The sequence below is a fragment of the Acanthopagrus latus genome, chromosome 22 (assembly GCF_904848185.1).
Source record: "Acanthopagrus latus isolate v.2019 chromosome 22, fAcaLat1.1, whole genome shotgun sequence".
Lineage (NCBI taxonomy): Eukaryota > Metazoa > Chordata > Actinopteri > Spariformes > Sparidae > Acanthopagrus > Acanthopagrus latus.
The window spans coordinates 17,101,866-17,118,533 of NC_051060.1; the positions used below are offsets into that span (position 1 = coordinate 17,101,866).

General features: G+C 41.0%; 1 protein-coding gene across 7 annotated transcripts in view; it reads right to left on the reverse strand.

The window, feature by feature from the left end:
- LOC119012713 (estrogen-related receptor gamma-like) overlaps positions 1-16,668 on the reverse strand; it is an 86,763-nt gene that overhangs the window by 27,872 nt on the left and 42,223 nt on the right. Inside the window, exon 1 of one of the 7 annotated variants that reach the window (XM_037086756.1) lies at positions 9,517-9,587. The exons of the other annotated variants lie outside the window; for them this stretch is intronic. Coding sequence (XP_036942651.1) covers positions 9,517-9,566 — 50 coding nt within the window. The 5' untranslated portion in view covers positions 9,567-9,587. Of the gene's footprint in view, positions 1-9,516; positions 9,588-16,668 lie in introns of those variants that run through there. 7 annotated transcript variants of the gene reach the window in all.

A 16,668-nucleotide genomic window follows, 5' to 3' on the forward strand; every position in this document is an offset into this window, starting at 1 on the left:
TAGTTTGCCAAAGGACGGTGCCGGGTTACGGTGGACTTCGGCGAGCGGATAGAGAGGCGGAGGAAGAGGCACTGACCTGGGAGTACGTTTTCATTTCATTATAAAATTTGGGGAAGCGGAGTTAAGACAAAAAGACTTATTGTATTTCCTGTCTTAAAGAGGGATCATCTCTCTCTTTCTCTTCCTGAGGTTTCTTACCCTTTACTTCACATTAAAGGGCTATTTAGAAGTTTTCCTTAAACAAATTGATGGTGTAAGGTTAATGATGTCAACGGTGATACACATTTTAAAAGGCTTTCGAGGAAAATTGGGTTTTGTATGTAAATGTAAATACAAGTGACTTGAGTTGTAAATATAAGAGCTCCTGGAGGTCTTTTAGCATCGCTACATGGCAGTTTCGGCAAAGCTGTGAAGAATGTTTTTCAGTTTCTTCATTTTTTTTGTTACATTTTATAGATGAGCAATTACTTGTGAAAATAGTCAGCAGATAATTGAATAATGAAATAACTGCCATTTGCAGCCCTAGCTGCTTAAAAAAACTTGAGCGTATTTTAGAAATGGAAAATGCTTTGTGTCAGATTTTTATCTTTTTATTGCCACTGAAGTATTATTCATTTTAAAGGTTCTAAAGAAGAAATTTAAACACAGAATTTTAATAGTTACAATATCAATAAAGTAACAATACAAATGCAGAAATATTTACTCTTTCCATAACTGAATGAACAAGCTGCTCTCTGAAGAAAATAAGGTCCCTAGAACACTGTTTGAAGCTTGAAAGGTGGCAGGGTCCGCCACCTATAAACAAAGTAAAACAATATGGAATTGTGTTCTTCAAACAAAGGAAAAACTAGGAAACAACCCCACACCCCAATAATCCTTCTATGTACACATGCATACATGCAAATACGCAAATATATAAACATATACAGTCAAAGATGATGCAAAGTTCTTCATTTGCCATTTAAATTGTTATATAAAGTTATGTACTTTGCTGAAAAATGTTGTCTTATGTGGGACAGCAAATAAAAGCGACTCCTCTCGCTGCTACTGTTGGACAACAATTTCTCCTCACTAAGCACATTATAGCCTCTGTATGTTGTTGTACTCGCAGCGGCTTTCAATAATAACCTCTCAAACAAAGCATGAAATGAGTCCCGGGCCCGGGCTAGAACTGCTGCCTCTGTCTGTCAGAGCCGGTGCTGATCTTACAGCCCTCCATGCTTTTGGGTGAGAACAGAAGAGAGTCATGTAAAGAATGTCTGAAACTAACAAGAAGTTAATGCCGGCCAGATTCCTCTGAACTCCTTGCTGCCGGGGGGGCTCGCACCCTGTTTTTTAAAAAATTGGCTGTTGTGGTTTTAGGAATGTATTTTCCCTCCGCCGCCTCTTTGCATAAGTGTTTATATAAAGCCATGAAATCATCAGGCCGGGACAACATGAAACCTCCCTTTTAACTGCTAACGGCTAGCGGCTGGAGGGACGAGGAGGAGGAGGAGGAGGAGGGGGAGGAGGAGGAGGAGGAGGTGGAGGAGATAGCCTCTACCCCTGGGCCCAGATCAGATCTATTGATCCTCTGCTTCCTTCCTGTTCCAGATGAGGCATGAAAAAATAAACCCTCCTCTTACGGGTCCCAGACATTCCTTATGCATTTTTAATCAGTCAGGACTGTTAACATAGTGCGAGATGGAGCGATACAACATTACGTTAGCCTTCATTCTGAGGCTGTTGTGGTTTATGAAAGATTCACAGGGCTCATGTTAAATCCTGTTAGCAATCAGCACGCACCTATAGTCAATTGGAAGGTATATTTTCTCCCATCTGAGGGAATTGGAGAGAGCAGCGTGCTAACAGTTAATACATCATCGCAGCCAGATAGGGGGGGATTCCCTGTGGGATAGCACATTGTGGCATATGTAAAAAGTAGTTCATTCCACACTTAGCACACAGTAACGCTGGGGAGATGTTTTTTTGTTAGGTTTAATGGAAATTTCTAATGGGTCCTTTCAAATCTGTCGAAATGAAATAATGGCACGAGCCACCAATTCGCGCAGACAGAAATAGCTTCATAGTTTCATAATTTGGTTTTCCCCCCTCTTATTATAAAGAGACATAGAGTTTTTCTAAGCGCAGTCTGACTCTCCTCAACCTGCCCCGCTTCCCTTGGCAACACACACACACACACACACACACACACACACACACATACACACACACGCACACATGCACGCACAAACGCATTGCACCTAATATCTAATGGGGTAGTGTTTGCTCCGCCGCGCAGAAAAATGGTACAAACTGAGCAGACAAGCAGGACTCATCAGACAGACGTGAAGGTCACCTGCCTTCTCTGCTCTGCTGTTTCTTTGAGGCCCAGACCGTCCCGCAGTGAACGCCTCGCAGCAGCAGACACGCAGGTTTCACTCTGTCCACCACGCCGGAGGGAACGAGAGCGTCCACACACGGCCGACCATATTGTTTTAATATGACCGACCTGAGTGACAACTGTTTTTTTTTTTTTTTTTTAAAAAAACATGATTTGATTTTTTTATTCTGGAGCCAAACGTGTGAAAACGTCCCACCAGAGCAGCTTAAAAATCTCAGATGTTTGTGTGTGTGTGTGTGTGCATGCCTGTGTGTATTCTGGCATGCCTCCTAATGCTGGCAGTGTTGCAGATCCCCTGCTTCCCTACATAAATCCTGAATCCATCCACCTCTGGGCTGAACCATGAAATATGTTTTCAAGCGCCGAAAATTCTGTGCAATAAATTTTCACCAGCATGCAAAAAAATGAAAAAACAAAAAACAAAAACCTAAGTAACTAAAATGCATATTCAAAAGACGCAGCTCTCCACGATGACCTCATGCTATCCTCAATAAGTAAAGGGTTAAAAACAAAATCTGCCTCCCTGTATTTTACTATGCATTTTCCCACTGAGGGGAAATATTATTGTTGAGCTCGGGGTTAAGCTTGTAGCGAGCAGTGCGGCGTAAATCATGGTGCTGAACACACAGTCGAACATGGAAGCGCAGAAGGACAGAGGCAAGGAGCCATGCATGAAATTAGTTCATTAATCTTTCTATGATAGGCTGTCCTTGTTTGGGGCAAACTCTATCAGCTTTAAACTGAGTGCCCCTTCCTGCCTGACACATAGATTACACTGTTAGTCCGCCGCCGAGGTGTCTGGGAAATGAATGGTCATGCGAGCGGGAAAATGGGGTAGCGCGTGTCGCCCAAGTGTTAAGTAGCGACAACAACATGCGCGTGACACAGCGTTTGGCACAAATGAAGGTCATCAAAAAAAAATGTGTGCATTCTGAAATGTAAATGTGGGATTCACACTCCACTGCGAACGATGCAATCAGTTATTGAGGAAAGACTTTTGGCAAAATGCATTTTTAAAGGACATTCTAATGTAATTGTACAATAAAAACATTCATATTAATTAAAATCTTGTTTCAGCTTCTGCGCAAACCTCGCAGCTTCGGTTAAGTACAAATACACCTAAATCACAGCTTGTCAGACATAAACCTAAATATTACATATAAAATATGAATTACTACACAGTAACACCTCTTTTGTATGCGTACCTGGCCTATAAAGTATTGTTTTTTCTCTTAGTTCTGCTACGGGTATTTGTCGTCGTCGCATCAAAACTGTGGAATAGTTTAACTTGAGCTCAACTTACATCTGAAAGCAAAAACTTCAAGACGCTTTTTCCAAATCGTCAACTTTGGACTGATGTCAGTGTTTTATTCAAAAGCGTTATAACCGGTTTAAATTAGATTCTTTTGTCTTTGTTTGTGCACGTTTGTGTATTTTGCGAGGCTTTCACTTGATGTTTGGCGTGAAGTTCAGGGTTACACTTAAAGACGACTGATGATTATTTTTTGGGATAAATTGATTAATTTTTTTGCTCTAAAAGATGGCAGGAAATGGTAAAACCAGCCAGCCAAAGTTTGATGGTACCAGTGATTTTTTTGTTGTAACTATGTTTTTTTATTGGTTAATTGGCAAATTATTTTAGCTCTGATAGAATTAAAGCTGAAGTTGTGCGTTTTGTGCTTCTGCTCTGAAGGACGTTGTCAATTTTCGGCGGTACTTAAAACGCAGCTCTAAACGCACCTTCCACTTACCGAGCTACCTGGTCGAGCTCCAAACGCTGCAGAAGACCATGCGATATGGTCAAAAGCTTTGAGAATAAGCAAGCGGACCTTTGATTATTACTGCAGATTTGAGTCCCGAAGGTGGAGAATGAATCTGAATGCTTTTGTGTTTGAAAACCACATTTTTTAACTTTCCGATAAAACCTTTAAAGTTACCACTCCTGACAGACAAGTCCCAGTACGCCGTTTATACTGCACAGCACACACTATGAATATACTTTATTTCTCCTTCTCTGTCTCTCTAAACACACATTCCCACACACACACACACACGCACACACACACACACACGCGCACGCTCGTACACAGAACTTCCAGCATATGGCCTCTTCAATGTCACTGCCACGAGGAGAGATTGCATAGATTTCCCACATGGATGATGTCTCCTTACCTGGAGTATCAACCCCCATCTACATACACGTCCACCACCTCCAGGAAATTGCTCTCCCTGCAAAGTCAAACACACCCCTAACTGCCTTTTAAAACGAGACAGAAGAAGGAGGTTACAGGGGAGAAAAGAATAAACGAGCGGAGACTTAAGCCGTCATTGGGAATCAGAGGGGGACTCATGAGGGACAGTTACGATATTGATTTCATAAATAAACAGAGATGGCCATCGATCCTAATGTTATTTTGCATTTCAATTACTGCCCAGAAACATAACCTTCAAACGTCTGCTTCTCCACAGTAATAACATCCACTGATAATCACAAGCGAGTCTTGTCCGGCGCAAATTGGCTTTTCTCTCTCTCTCTCCTTCTCTTTCTCTCTCGATCTTTCTCTTTTTTTCTCCCCCCCTTCTCCAAATGTGTAAATGACACAACTTTGCATTTGCCTAATGGTATTAGGGCATGGGCTGAATTTCAAGTGAGACTCAAGCTGATACAGTAAAGCGCTCCGGTCAATTGACACAATGCAAATTAACGTGGTGAAGAGGAATTAAGTTCACAATGTGAGACCTCGTGAAGCTACGATGAGGCCCATTAAATTAAACATGCTGGCTGACCCACACTCCGTGATTAGACGCACTGCTTCCTACTCTCCTTCTGTGTGTGTGTGTGTGTTAATTTCATTTGATCAATAAAACAAACTCATTCTAGGAAGTCCTCTCTGCCGCTCGCCTTAAGCCTGAGCACTCGAAAAGCCACATTCACGTTTTGATTGAATAGCGGCTCCATCTACATCCTGATGAATTCAGAGTCCTTGACAGGCCGCCTAAAGGATATATCTATATCAAGAGGGGGTCGTGACATGTAATGAAGTTATTTCTCCCTTCATGCTGTCACACAGCACCACCACTCTGGCTGCACCCTCTTATGCAGCAGCCATTAATAAACAGCCTGAACACTTTGTGATGAAATACAGCCGAGTTTTTGTTTTTAATCTCTGGTCAGTTCTTTTTTCCCCCCCCTTTTTTTTCCTGAACTTCTTCATGAAAGCTGGCGGTAAAAAGAAGAGTTGGACAGAAGCAGCGTTTTTGTTCCCACAATGTGAACAACAGCTCTGTCCCACCAGCTGCTCCCTTCATCCGTCAGTGGACTTGGTAGGATTGGTTGGTTTTTCCCATCAGCACCAAGTATCAGACTTTAAAGATGGGAAATATCATAACCCCGGTGTGATTTTCCTTAAAATCACTTTCATCCATTTTGGCAGAACAATAACTGAGTGTGTTAGATAAAGTGCAGTGATAGCTGTCGGCCAGTGCAGAAAGGTGTGCTGGAAGCAGCCAACTTTGTCCACTCACTGGAGTGATAGAGCAGATTGTACGACGCTGGAATTTATCATCAACGTATCAAATATCAACTCATAAATCTCTGCTTCATGTGGTAGACACACTTTGAAATCAACACCATCATTATATATTACTGCGTTCTTTCTGTTTTAATCTTTTTCTTCTTTTATATTACGTATGTTTCCAGCTTAAAAAAAAAAAACTTTTTACACAACGTGTCAGAAAGCACCTTCCGGAAATAATGTTTTAGATTAAAGTTTCAATATTCTGCTGTAATTTAATTAAGAGTAGTACTTTGGATGTTGCATATCTAAAAAATATTTTCTTCTGATTTAATGTTTCATGTGCCGCTCATTTGTCAAGAAAGATAAATACAAAGATTTGTTGCCAATTAATCATCAACTGAGCTGTTTTTGTTGTCAAGTTAACATGTATAGTTTGACATTGGAGTTTTCACTAATTCATTTAGACATTAATGACACTATTATAAATGTGTCCAACACGACATGAACATGTGCATGACACATGTAATAAATGTAGATCAACGCATGATGAGATGATGTGTTTCCTAACAGACACAGTCAGGTGTTTCCATGATATGGCACCCGCTAAAATTAGACCCCAGGTCAGTGTGTGATTCTTCGGTTCTCATCCGTATATGCGTGCACATGTGAGTGTGTGTGTGTGTATGGGTCTACAATTGTGTGTGTGTGTGTGTGTGTGTGTGTGCATTTGACCGCTGGTGCTTATGTATTCCTGCTGGTTTGCTTGTAATGAAGGGCACCTGTGGGGACAGCAGGTGGAACGAGAGGGGAAATGGGTCTGATTTATTAGATTAAAGTGGACATAAACAACATTTAAACTTGTTGGAAATTAAGTTTCATATTGAGACATAGAATGATATTATGTAGCTAAGAATTATCCCAGAATTTCAAATGATGTCAACTGATTTGAGATCAGATAAAAGTATATTTAAAAATTGAATTGATTCGAGTTCAGTTTTTGTTCTTTAATTGGGATTTATCAGTGAATTTTGGTTGAAATTCAACGAAAAAAAAACCACCATACACATATTTAAATAATAAATTCCAAACACTGTATCGTCCTATAGACATGATGCTTTTAACATGTATGTACAATTAATGTTTTCTTTGGAAAGGGTATAAAAGGAACAAACTATCTGTGTGGATTAATGTCATTATGTCATGTTAACAACATGAGATGCTTGATAAGCAATTATTAGTCTGTTGGTTTGGGAACATATCTGCCTCTTCAGCAGAGACATGGTGTGAGAGTTGGACACTGCAGTCGGTGGACCTCTTACCTTGTCAACAGGTCGGTCATGGGGCCAAGAGACTATTATTAGCATTCCCTGAAGACAAAGCTAACTAAGCAGAGCTTTGTGTGACACTAAAACCGTAAGGTTTACAGTCTCCAAGTGCTTCCAGGTTGTTTATTACTTAAAGGTAAAGAATGATTTACTCTATATCACACACTGCAGCTTCTGTCACAATGCTCTTTTGTTGAGGAGAGTTTGAAAGTTTCCTACAGTTCAATTCAAAAGATTTATCACAGTTTGCTCTCCTTAAAAAAAAAATAAGGTGATCCCAGGAGGAGCTCCGTTATAACAGTACAAACATGTCGGCTGGTGAGTTTTTGATTTTGAGGGTTGAAGACAGTGTGTCATAAAAATGCCACCATATCAAACGTGACCGTACAGTGCTGCAGTAAAACACAGGAGACAATCTTAAAATACATGTGCACATTCATACAGTATGCTTACACTCAGAAATGTTAATACTGAATGCGTACATGCATGCATACATTTTGTGTGCGTCCATTTATGCAGAGTATATATGCATATGTACACAAACACAGCAGCACACACACACACACACACACACACACACACACACACACACACACACACACACAATTTACACACTAAGACCTGGCTCAGGGGCACTAAGGTTAATAGCATGGTGCTGTTGCCTTTGTCTCTGTTTTAATCATCTAAATTCAGCTTAAAATGTTTAAACGTAAAATACAAAATATAATAACATTAATAACCCGCAGTTTTAATTAATGGCTGTGCACTAATTGCAGTTTTTTTTCTGAATCTGGAAATTGATGATTGATGACGAAAAAGAGGAGCTGAGGGTCGTGTTAACGCTGCCATCTGCACATAAATTACAACATTAAAAGGTCAAAAACTTGAAAAACAACACGTGAAACAGATGCATTTAATTGCATTGATAAGAAATGAAACAGCGATCTGTTACTTTTCCCTTCAAATTTACCAAAAAAAAACTTGTGGTTAAACATTAAACTCCTTAGAGACTTTTTCTACTGGCAAAGAAATGAGTGTGATTCATTTCACTGTAGTAATTTAATTAGGTTAAAGTCCACTCTTCTTGAGTTTACTGCACATATCGTTGCACTACTGAAACATTTGAATTGTCAGTTTTACACTTTCTTTGTTACTTCGGTGCAATTCTGTGTGCCGGGAAAGTTAAAATCTAGAAATACAAGTTGAAAATTAAATTAAAAATCACCAAGGTGTGAGTTTTTAATGTAACATGAGAACAGTTGCTTTTGACTGATGTTTGATCCTCTCTTTAAACATGAACCGGCTGATGTTAATTCAGTTTCAGCAGTTTATCCTGCTTGAATTCATCCACAGACACTAATTTAGAATACACTTTTAAAAAAAATATTAGATGGGATGTTTCCTTTTCTTCTTATTTGCAAGGAGTGTTTTGGACTTGGTCCTGTAAAATATGCTAAGCAGGTTAAACCTTTCCAATACCATCTACAGCTTAACATTAAGAGGATCCCAGGAAAGGGTGTCACCGTCCAGTCGTGCTTAGTAAACAGAGGAGCGTCTTTCCAGGCATGTAAGAGGGGTGTGAAGTAACGACTTGTGCTTCGTTTGAGATTTTAGTTTCTTATTTTTCTCATGAGTAACTATATTAAAAACATGTTTAGTCCCTGCACTTAGACCTTAAACCTCAGAATGAACTGCATTTTTTTTTTACTTTTGCCGTTAATTTTGGAGTGATTAAAATCCCTCCATGTTGAGCTTATTCCAGCATTTAAACATAAAAACCTCAAATTAAGTAAAGCGTAACATGACAAAACAGGCAAAAGTGATCGAAGCATTAACCGAACACATGCTCTCATGAACAACACACGCTCTCACAGACTGGCTGACAGTACTGTCACAGTTTTTCTTTTCCCTGGGACAGCGGCTGATGCCAGAGGATAGTTGTCTGGATATTGTCAGCATTAGTCTGCCTCTGGCTCTTCCCTGTGGCTGAGGTTAAACCCTGGATCCTGATGCAGAGCGAGACAGCTGCAGGGCAACCGTCCGACCTGGACTCCCTGCGGGCTCCACTACCGCAGCCTCACTGACACTACTGAGCTCTGCTGTCCCGCACACAGGGAGGTGGAGCTGTGGAACTCCCTGCTTCTACTTTACGCATGACATCTCCGTCACAAATGATTTTAAACACAATTTTTCAGATTGAATAATATAGAGGCAAAGAAGTAAAAGAAAATTCTGTCAGCTAGAATGGAATGAAGAATAAACAAAGATGTGGGAAGAAGGATGCACCTACTGGTTGTGGTAGCAGAGAGGGTCAGGGATGCACAGTTCGGAAACATCCATCAGTCCACGTTAAGCATTCCAGGTGTTGCAATAAAAAAAAAAAACGAAAAAAAAAACTGATAAACAAACAGCTGAGGGGGGAAAGCTGGAGAAGGAGGAGGAGGAGATCAGTTCCTAAGTCTCCACATATCTTGATGAAATGTTGGTCAGGTGTTCCTGGGTGTTGTCTCCCCTCCCTCCCCTCTTCAACACACGCACACACACACACACAAAAAAACCTTCTGCCTCGGCCCGGCAAACTCCAGTCTGCACAGGTGCTGCACACTCGGGCTCAGGAGTACGTAAGTGTTGCGAGAGGAAGAGTGGTGGTGGTATCAGGCGGAGGAGCGAGGAGGAAGAAGCTGGAAGGTAGAGATGCGGAGAGGAAACAGGAAGGAAGACAAGGAGTGAAGAGGAGGGAATGATGGATAGAGAAAGAGAGAATAACAGATAAGAGACAGATGGATGGAGAGCAGCAGTGGTGAGAGCGCACTGAGGCTGAGGAAGTGAGTGAGGGGACTGAGTCTCCATTGAAGACATGGGGGCTCTTTAAGGGCAGGGGGTGTGGTCTGCTGCATATGGAGCAGCTGCTATTGGCTGCCTTCAGGAGGGCTGTCCTGAGAGCAGCCAGTTGGGGGGGGGGGGTTACTGAGATGGGACGGGCTAATGGACGAGCGGTCGGTGTCCAGTCATTCACAAGGGAGCGCTGCACAACAGAGACACATGCAGACTCCATAGAGAGAGAGACAGACACATAGAAAGACAGACAGATAGATGGACAGATGGATGAGGAGTTTCTGTGGAGTTTCTGTTTACAACAACAGAACTGAAGGCGATTTAAACAAGTCTGTTCACTGTGCTTTAAAAGGCTCAATGCCAGATTATGAAGCTGAACTGTTCCCTCTACTCTTTTATCCTCTCCACAGTGGATCTGGCTTTCCACTGCCTGCCCTCCTTTAAAGTAATGGCAGCTGCTTCCCACACTCATAGAGGAGGGGGGGAATCTACCAATCCCACAAGAGTCAGGATGTAAAGAACCTGAGAGTGATAATGACCTCGGCAGGAATGATAATAACGATGACGACAGACAAGTTTGAGTGGATCTTTACCACGTCTGTGTAATGTGGCAGCCATCAGAGGAAACCCAAAGCTCCCCCTCCGCCCTCCACCCTCCGCCCACCTCCCTCCAACCCACTTCATCAACCCACATTTTCCTGATCGATGCAAAACCCATCACACGCTCTTATTGATCACAGCGTTGCTGTGTCGCCAGGAGCCTCGGGACAGACTCTGTTTCCCAACAGTCTTTTTAAATAAAAGAAAAAAAGGAATTACAAATTTGAACGTTTTTCTTTTCATGTCAGTCCGTATCAAAGTCACAAGAGCAAAGGGCGATTGGCTTTAATAAAGGGAGCTGTGCATTCTCAATTAAATCTTTGATCAATATTTTGGCATTTAATGTACTTTCCTGCGGAGGGAAAAACCAGGATATTCCCGCTGATCTGATTAAGAAATCCAGACATAATCAATAGAGGAGATATGTTTATGTTTTTAATAAGGCAGAGAGAGAAGGCAGAAAAGGAGACTAACATTAAGATGACATGATTCACGTTAGGGCTGAATACCGGAGAAGTCAATTAAATTAAAAAAAATAAATAAGGAAATCAAACAGTTTTTTTTTTAAAGATATGCTAAATACAAAGTGAAATATATCAATATAGGATGTTTTACTGAGGAAAACCTGCTAATTTGGATAATTAAACATGTTATTTTAGCTAGATAAAAATAATCAAAGAGACATTCTCGTTGGTCTCTTCCTTTAAAATCACTTCATTTTTGCAGCTCTACTCTCGTGTTTCCACTCTTTTTGAGGTGGGGCCATGCTTTAAGTCCAGGGCTCATGTGCCTCCCTCCCTCCCAGCCGGCCAGCTTACACAGTGAGGGGACACCTGGCTTCATGGCATCTGACAGGAAATCTATTGAGCGCACAGTCTGTAATCCCACCATCACGCTATCGCCAAACGAAGAAACAGTAATCCAATCATTAAGTCTGTATTTAAGCAAAACAGATTTTCAGCTCTGCGGCTGAGAGTGTTTCTCTTTAGGCAGATCACAGCGACTCGGGGAACTAAACACTGTGCATTTCCAGGCAGCAGTTTGTGTCTTCATCAGAGTTTTGCTCCCATTTGCTGTTTTTTCATTCCCCCCCTATCCCCCCAGTATCTGTGACTGCAGAATCATGGCCTTAATTTAGCAGAGAACAGATGGATAAAAAAAGGGAAATTTTGTTCTTTACAACATGCACGACTGAAAACACGTGCACCCGTCAACAAAAATCACATAAAACCTGAATCGCGTTCGACCGAAACGTTTCTAAACACAGATCTGAGATTTAACTGTCTGTGCAAATCAGCGGCTTGTTTCCGAAAAGTGAGTAAGAACCAATCGTTGTCTGTCAATAAATAGTAATTACATATTGTGTCGAGTTGAGGGACACAATCTCCCAGTCACACAGGCTGTATGTAATTAAATTCCTGATTCATGAGCGAACTGGTCTTTTATGTGTGACCTCCTGACCTCAGCCAGTACACACCCGACCACGTGCAGCCCGACGGCTCAGCAGGAAGCTCGCAGTGTGCTGCCTCCTAACTGTGTGCACTAACTTGTGATAAATGTCGTCTCTGTAACATTAGAAAACAGACCGAAACATTTTGCTTCTGCATCATTACATTTAACAGTTTATGTGGATAGCATAAAGTTGCGCACAAAAGACAGTTATATTTACAGTCATATTTGTCTCGTGTTTTGCATTCCACCTGCAGCTTCTTTGGTTTTGGTTTTAGGGTCATTTGATCTTTAAATACAATTACACATAGTTAAAAAAACATATGGATTAAAAAAATGAGAGGGAAGAAAATAACCGGGAAGTCACTTTCTTTCTGGTATATTTAGTTGTGATGGTTTCCTTCTTAAAATGATCAGTAATAGATTTACATTTGGGTTTAATGAGGTAATCAAATCACCTTCATCTCAAAGGAAATCATGACTGACAGGCTGATTTCCCATCAAAATTAATAATGTTCTCCTCAACTCAGTGTGATAATGTTGTAGAGATAAACACAACAGATTTGTATTTATCACATCTCTCATCTTGTGAATGCTCATGATCTGAAATATGACAAAATATTATCCTGAGCTTTGAATAATCATGTTAATTGCTTGTTATTTTCATCGTCATCATTACCTTTATTTAAACAGCGAGGGCCACTGAGGGCAGGCTGTCTTTTTCAGTGATGTACTGATGACAACACATATAAAAACAATACAATGTTTTAATTAGCGAACAATATATTTACACTGCAGCAAAACAATAAGCTTGATCTCTGAGGGAGATAATGACATATAGTAGAAAAACATAGAAACATTGTTCAAATTAAGATATTGAGATTCTGAAAATCTTTCTGGAAGTTATTTCATTATAAAGCAGCCAGAGTAAAATAGACTATGAATATATAAAGCCAGCAAAAATAAGAAGGACTTCCAGAGGTCAAGATGACAGATTAAGATTGAGAACGGAAGTCAGTTTCATTTATATATTGCCAAAAATCACAAATCACATTGCCTCAGTGGACTTTACAATCTTTACTCTATTTTTGCTATATTATGATTTACTTTCTTTAACTGTGTCACTATTTATGTTGTATGTTTTCTGTCTTAAATAATTAACATACATTAAATCAAATCAAATGTAAGTTTAAAGACACAACTGTCATTTTTACAGGTTTAAACTGTTTCGAATCTCACTATTAAAGCAAAGATGGTGTACAGAGATTGTGTACATCAGGCCAAAACACTATGTACTCCTAAAATGGAAGTGTAAAAGCTTCAACTCCACCTCCGCACTGAAACCACATCAACAAAAATGTGTCTTCATCCAGCGACTAACACGAAGCACTAAACAGACTCTGAATCCCACAGATTCATCATTTGCACATTTCCCTTCTCACCGCCACACACTTGTTTGGCTCGTCTGCTGGAGGAGTGTGGAGAGGGATAATTACTATAGCCACAGGGCTGCATTAATCAGCTGGGTGCATTTGTTGGTTTTTATTATGTTCCACTCCCCTCTCTGGGCCTCGCTGGCTCAGCCACCAGGACTAGACGGGGCTGGTGGAGGAGCGTGGTCGCCCCGCTGCCCGTTCACGCTGGGTTAATAAATGCTATTAGCCTCTTCTCTTGCCTCTTAATTTCTCATTTAACCGAGGACGGTTAAAACAAAACTACACGAGCGGCGGTGTTAATCAGGGACTCGTCGCAGGGCTCGGATATCTTGATTGAGAGAGCTGGACTCACACAATGAGGGGAAGAAATGTATGCTGGGATCTCTACATCGTGTGAAATATATCTATGCGGGCAATTCACACTTGATCATTTTATTAGAGTGATTATCACTGATAGTGAGCAACAGGCAGAGTGTACCCAGAAATGTGAGGTGTTGTGCTTATCTCAGCTTCTCTGAGAACATGTTATTTAATCTAATGTCTGAAGCGTCTCCTATTATCATAATAATTACATTAAGATGTGGAGTTTCTACTTATATCAAAGCTTAAATCATGGTCCTCTTGCATTGCTTGCACCAGCGCTACTACAGTTGGTTCACCTTTCTTTATTTAAATGTGTTCAATCATGATGAGACACTTTGGTTGAATGCAATCACCAAATGGCATGCATTATCTTGAGGACATTTTTCTAACCCGCACTGCATCCAGTGAAAGCCACGATTGTGATTCCAGCGACGGCGAGTGTTTTCCACTGTGTCTAATCACATCAGATATAAACAAAATCAATCGTGCCACCACGCTCTAATTTTAAATAGCTCCTTGACACCAGTCAAATCCTCGACCGACTCGTCTACATCACCCGCATGACACGAGGGGGTCTGGGTGGAGTCACCTCTAAAGCGAAAGCCAGGTTGTGTCATTGCCATCCAGAAGCAGGATCAATACATTCCTCTCAAGTTCATTCCAATAAGGCGGCTGGCAAAAAACGGCCCTGGTGGTGTCAGCTGTTTACTGCTGTATGACGCTCGTGCGTACGTAGCAAGCCTGCTGGGTTCAGAGCCTGCAGATAAAACAGCTAGCGCCGAGAGAAGTGGGTAACTTTACACGGCTGCTCTGATGTCTGCTGGACGAACAGCCTGATTAAACAAAACATCGTTAGACCTATTACTCAGAGAATATCATATTGAGTTATGTGCACATTAAAAACAGATTTCTGACACAGAAATTAAGAAGGAACAGCTAGCCTGTGTTTAAAAGTGTGAAAAGGCACACTGAGGAATGTGCACATTCATTTATATTCGGGTTTATGCAGATATCAACATATATTATTGATATCTACTGAAGTTAGCATGCCACCAAAACTAGCCCTAATATGGTCTTTTTCATAGCGACACTCCTAGTCCAGAAAACTAGCTGCATGGCTAATTTATCTTACTCGCCAACTGCAGCTACAGTTAGCAGCGATGACTCTGGTGATACGCTGCCCCCTATTTGTTTAAGAGTGTGAATTTCAGACATAGCACCTTCAAAATAAATAGTAAATATAGCAACTTATGACCAAACCATTGTTCAATTTTAAGTTTATATTAACAACTTCTGATAAGTCCCGCCCATCGGTTTAAGCACCACCCACTTCCACGGTATGGCCATCCTGAGTGCTGATAAAAGCAACATTAAAATTTATAATGCAGTCAATTTCAAGACCTGTCTAAATCATATTTAAGACAAATTCTAAAAAATGTTTATTACATTATTTAGATTTGTTAAAGTGTTTATACAGCATATTGATCCGTATATTAACAGTTGTGACAAACTTGTGTATTAGTAAGTCTTCCCAAAAACGTCTGCGAGAAGGAGAAAAAATATTATGTTCACTGAATTCGTGTCACGGAGCTGCCAGTTGGGCTCGTCCCGACTTCAACGCCTCAGAACACCCACAGGGCACTAGTGACTCTTCAATTACCAGCTTTACTCCGAGGAACACTTAACTTAGTACAAAACTTTCCGTTTCAAATGACTCATAGTGTGTTTGATACGGAAATTATCCTCTTTGCTTGTCCCAATCCCACGACAAAAGAGGCTGCCTCTGTATAAATTACCTCCACGGACGAGAGGAGCGACGAGAGAGTCGGCGCCGCATGCAGTGAGGCAAAAGTCATCGGAGCGTGACTTCAGCTGCCGAGAAATCAGCTAATTATTTCAGGACACAACTGACCAACACACTTGAAAGCCTCGTATGAAAAGTAAGTGAGGGAGGGGGAAAAAAAAAAAGGCGCAGCAGATTTTAAACCGCAGCCTGTTTACACACTGCTGATGAATATAATACTAAAAACAAACATTTATGTAAAGCAGTGTCCGTTGGCAGTAAATCTCATTTTGAAGAGAGGCTTGGTATTCCAGACTTGGCTCCCCCTAAGATCCAGGGATGACTTTCATTTAGCCTCACCTCTCCATCCAACTGGGGTCACCCCTGTTGGTATAGCAAGCACAGCAGTCACATTGCTCCACCATGCGCGCAGATTGCTTACTAGAACCGCCTGGAACCTTTCATATTTCCCAGTCAGCATTTTTACAGGATAATTTTGGCAGCCTTTAAGGATATCGCTGCCTTAATAGAGGATAAAAATAAACGGGTGGTAGAAGGGCTATATCAGGCCGGTATAATCTTGTATTCTATACTGTGGAGCTAAACGTCTGGCTTTGGCTCCATTCAATGAGATTAAACTTCTCCCCAGTTGATTCCAAAAGACCATTTGTCCTATTTTTAAAACTAGAAAGAGTGTTTTGAGCCAAGTATATCCAAAAAGGCCAGTTAAATTGATTAAAATACTATGGTGTAAATGGCATTATAGAGCGGCGTCTAAGAATGCCTTTTGCTCTATATCCCATTGAGCGATTCTGGTCAGCAGATTTTCTGTAGATGGTATTTGCACATGTGTGCACGCCTTGATGTGTGCATCCTGTCATGTGCATATAAATATATATATATATATATACACACAAGCATTTATGTGTGCGAGTGCTGTATGAGCGTACCGGTATGGGTTCTGTGTAGCTGCAGC